At 41.6% G+C, this 4579-nt stretch overlaps 1 protein-coding gene across 1 annotated transcript in view; it reads right to left on the bottom strand.

Moving 5' to 3' along the window:
* Nucleotides 1–352: 352 nt before the first annotated feature.
* The window catches only part of LOC144979205 (uncharacterized), a 20902-nt gene continuing 16675 nt past the window's right edge, over nt 353–4579 (bottom strand). Inside the window, exons 6-7 of the mRNA XM_078925814.1 lie at nt 2793–2977; nt 353–1969 (exon numbers count right to left, since the gene is read on the bottom strand). Of these exons, the coding sequence (XP_078781940.1) occupies nt 1873–1969; nt 2793–2977 (282 nt within the window). The 3' untranslated portion in view covers nt 353–1872. The remainder of the gene's footprint in view (nt 1970–2792; nt 2978–4579) is intronic.

Raw genomic sequence — 4579 nt, forward strand, 5'->3', positions numbered from 1 at the left:
GTCAACGTCCAAGTGCCGCAGTTATACAGAAGTACCGGTTTTACAAGAGCATGGTACAGTTTCAGTTTGGTTTTTCTCTTTATTTTGTCACCTCTAATCCATACATTGGTGAGTTTACTGAGTGCGGCGTTTGATAGCTGTTTTCTTCTTTGTACATCCTCGGTGTCTCCAATTAGTGAGCCGACTTTCTTTGTTCTTTTCCATTCCTCTTTGTTCCTCGCTATTGTTGTAAATTCGGTTTTATTGGCATGGACTTGGAGGTTATATTTCATGAGGGTATTTTGTATGATGTCTATATTTGCTGGTGTTGATCCAATAAAATCGACATCATCTGCATAGGCGATTTCTCTAGGGATTGCATTCTCAATATGAGTCGTTGGTTTTGGAATGACTTTTCGAACTTCTTTCAGAGCGTGTTCTAAGTATATTGTGAACAGAATCGGGCTCCTTGGGGGGATTCAAGTGCTAGGGTGTTTTTTTTCATATTAGGGTTAATTAAAGGTACTAGGTTTAACTTTTTCTTGGGGTTAGTTGAGGGAATATATTATTAAATATATTATTGGGCCACACAGAAAAATCAACCGAAGATATACCAAATTACACAGACAACGTTGTATACCAATCTGCCCTCATTAAATGATCGTGAGTACAATATCGAATGAAAATAGTTCTTTCCCCGCGAAAGTGCGGGCTTTTTACTAGTAAACTCAAAAAAATGTATGTATTTGTTATAGATTCCTTTTGTGTACGTTTGCATCACAAAAGTGTTCATGATTTTTACACTCCAGCACCGTTTCCTCGAACTCCTCTGGACATGCAAAAAGGTCCGAAAAAGAACACGATGGAGAGGAGGAGGTTGAGTGGGTGGGGTATTTGATTCTTCCCGAAGGAGACCTACTTCGAATATTCACCATATTTGCGGTGGTGAGCTGCGGCTGACATATGAGTTATTCCTGTTTTCCATTGGAACAGACCTTAAGACAAATCTCCGTTTGAGGATGAATAAAGGAAACTGTAATATTTATTTAGTTTATTTGATATGTTGAGGGAGATATAGCATGTCATAAGGGGGTTGGTGTGTGTATGTGTGTGTGTGTGTGTGTGTGTGTGTGCGTGTGGGAAGGGGGGGGGGCTGCTATATTAAAATCGTCGTAGTTAACCATTAGCAAAGCATGGCGCGAGGAATTGCCCTTAGAACGAATGGCGAGGCGATAAGAATAAGCAGAGAGGTGTCGGTTATGCGAAACAGCAATAGTCTGTGAGTGGCTGCGTGTGTATCATATTGTATAACACACCTGGAGTGTACATATATACACTCATACGTAACTGTCAATATCACAGTAAATCATCAGTGGCCGAAATCACCAGTCAGATTTTTTAAAAACAACAAACCCTTTAATTAATCTTTTTGTTTACGTTGGCTGGGTGACATTTGTTCGAGGAAACCGTGTTCGAGGTAAAAATAAGTGCGAGAAAGGAATGGAATGATAACAAATAATAAAAATGAAAAAAATCGGGACATTCGAAAGAGTTTAAGTTAACCGTGTTCGAGAAGTTTTCATATTATTATTTTTTTTCTTTTAGCCTTGTACATTCAGCTAACAAAACGAACCGTTGTTATTTCTTAATCAAAACTTTGTTAATTAGATGTTACCATCACCACGATATAAAATGAAGTGGCAAGATTTGTAAATGTAAGTATGTATATTATAGTTGAGAGTGCTTTACACACAGAACCGATGGAATATTTAAATTCTGTGTAAAAAATCTGGACATCATTGAAAGGAAAGATTGTATTTATAGCTTTATTCGAAGTTATGGGTATAATTTCCAGTTAATTGTAATATAGATCTATCAACCCATCTTCATGCCTTACCATAGTTGAATAGCCTTTCTCTCACATGAAATTACTGGCTCAGGGACAAAAGTATTGTTGAGTCTAAGTTGCCATCGCCGATGTGGAGCAAGCCTGTGGAGTGAACATAAAAAGAGATCCAAATTTCCAACTATAATGAAAAAACAATGTCAACGAGAAGCAGAATCCCTCTGTCTATTCATCAAATAGTTTGCACAATATTCTAATTGTAATTTAGTAAATTAGTCTGGCTTATTATTCTTTACTAAATATTCTATTTCCAAACAAGAACGTTTTGTTTCCAATAAATATAAACCAATGAGAAGCTAATGTCACACTTGTAATAAGGGCAAACTCATGTTAGTTGTGGCATTAATTATCAGTGTTTTATTGCCCCAATTTTGCTACGTCTGCCAACCAAAAAAGAAATTTCAGAAAATAAAAATAAGCGTTCAACAACAAAATTGACATCAGTAATTCTCTTCTGTTTTTGTTTTTTTTTGGTCACAATCTGCACAAAACAAATAAGGCAAATATACTATCCTATGATGAGTGTTAAAATGCATTGGCACGGATCTTAAACTAATGCACCCTTAGTATGCATGGGTTGAGTGTAGCGGATTGTGTTGTGAATGCTTTTGAGCTTTGAGCTTTATATTGCGCAATATCCACTAAATGTGCTCAAAGCGCTTTACAAGGGGTCCCTTGTCAACATCAACATTTAACATGTAGGACGGGACATGACGCCTGTTAGGCGATATTACAATTTTTCGGACAAAGGCAACGCTGTTAACGGCCAAAAGAGCCTTTTCCATGGACTCAAACATGCGCCGAGCGCGAGGCACGAACCCAGGACCTTCCGATCCGAAAGCGAGTGCCATACCACTAGACCACATAGCCGCACAATGCTGTTACAACAAAACTTTGAACCACTCACCTCTTGATCATGATAAGAAAGACAAAGTTCACGATGCATGCTAATACAGAGTAGAGTAAAATGTTCTTCATTGCAGGATTAAAATCTTTTTCCTCAAGTACATAAATGGGTCGTTTAACCACAAAAACCAGACTGATCACTAAACACCATAAAACCATGACATATAGTCTTGTCACTCGACGAATCTGCCAATCAAAAAGAGGAATTAAAGGTAAGAGGGAAATTCATTTTATAGAAACGACTTATCATCTTAGAGGAATTTGGGATACAACAACTACTATACAATTCACGGGTTTATTATTTTTTTTAAAAAGGTATGATTAAACAAAACAAAAACAATTATGTTTACTTTGAAGCCGGCTAAATCTTAAGCACTAGATGGGTATAAAAAGCAACAGGATTCCAAGGTAAGGGGTCCCGTTAACCCAGTTGGTAGAGCACCCGCTTCACACGCAAGGGGATCAAGATCGATCCTGGGTGCAGTCGAGATTTTTTTTCCGACCCCCTTGGCTACCCAGCAATGAATGGGTAGCTGGGTCTGTTGGACCTGGCGGAAAGTACTTTGCGATAGGCTAGCGTCCTATCCAAAGGGTAGCATGCAGTTGCTATTGTCCGTTTCACGCTATAGAAACCGGGATCAAATCCGGCTCTATAGGCCTTCTAATGGTGCTCACACTACTGTATTATGACGATCGACCCAATTTGCAAATTCTTTACCGCACTCGTGCACCGTTGCAAACCAGACCGGAAGATTCGTCACAACACACCGTTAAACAAGATGCTCTGAGATGTCTGGTTCGTTCTCACCTCGGGTACATGTCGGACAGGTGGAAAGTCCCCACTGATGAAGCGATTTGCCGTCAGGCAGGTTCTCGATTGAAGCCGATTTGCCTCCTCTCACTGGCGGAGAAGGCCTAGTTTCTAGGAGTTTATGTCCCCTCCCCCTCGAGGGATTGAATTCGTCAAAACCGACTTCCATCTCGTATATGTATCTTTGTCCGTAGTCAGGGAATCTGCGTACAAGGGTTGCCGGGACTTATTTCGGCTCGAATCGGGGGCACCGTCCATTATGCGATTGAGAGGGGTATCCCCATTCCCTCTCTCTTTGATCTTATTAAGCCAGCTCTTTGTAATCGTCTCCCTCCGGGGGGCTGGATTGTTGCCCCATTCTCTAGGCTTTGTTGCCACCGTTCCTGACACCATGTGCATCTACCTTCTCAACGTTCCTGCTTTACCCCCACTGGAGTGCAATACTCAGCGGCGCAATATCATAGTGCTAAGGCGGACGTCCTCAGGGGAGCTTGGTTGATCCCGCCAGCTTCCTCAATAGACCGTTGCGTTTCTCTATCTTCCGGGCAACTCCTTCGAGATGCCCCCCACAGGTAAGGCTCATATGGGAGGAGGACGTTCAGTTTACGGGTGTGCCAGCAACTGCATAGGTGGAATGCGGTGGCCACGGTTTTCGAAGTGTTCATCTTCAGGTACCACTTGTCGAAGTAGGATTTGAGTCTGGTGACGTCCTCGCTGAGTACGCTTTCGAGACGGGTCCACACTTTACCTTGAGTAACGAGTGCCCAGTCGTCCGCGTATCCCAGCCTCAGGGATAAAGTGTTCGGCATGTCGCTTATGGCTCCTAACAACAAGATATGAAGTGAGTAGAAAAGTGCCAGAGGACAATAGAGAATAAAAAATTTTTTCGCGGCGGTGGTGGAGTTTGAACCTGCGACCTTATTGGTACGACAACTCCGCCTGGCAGGTGAGAGCGTGGCTCTACCGTGTGAGCTATC

Source organism: Berghia stephanieae, chromosome 9, assembly GCF_034508935.2.
Source record: "Berghia stephanieae isolate SIO BIC M18660-M18661 chromosome 9, UCSD_Bste_1.3, whole genome shotgun sequence".
In the NCBI taxonomy this organism is placed as follows: domain Eukaryota; kingdom Metazoa; phylum Mollusca; class Gastropoda; order Nudibranchia; family Aeolidiidae; genus Berghia; species Berghia stephanieae.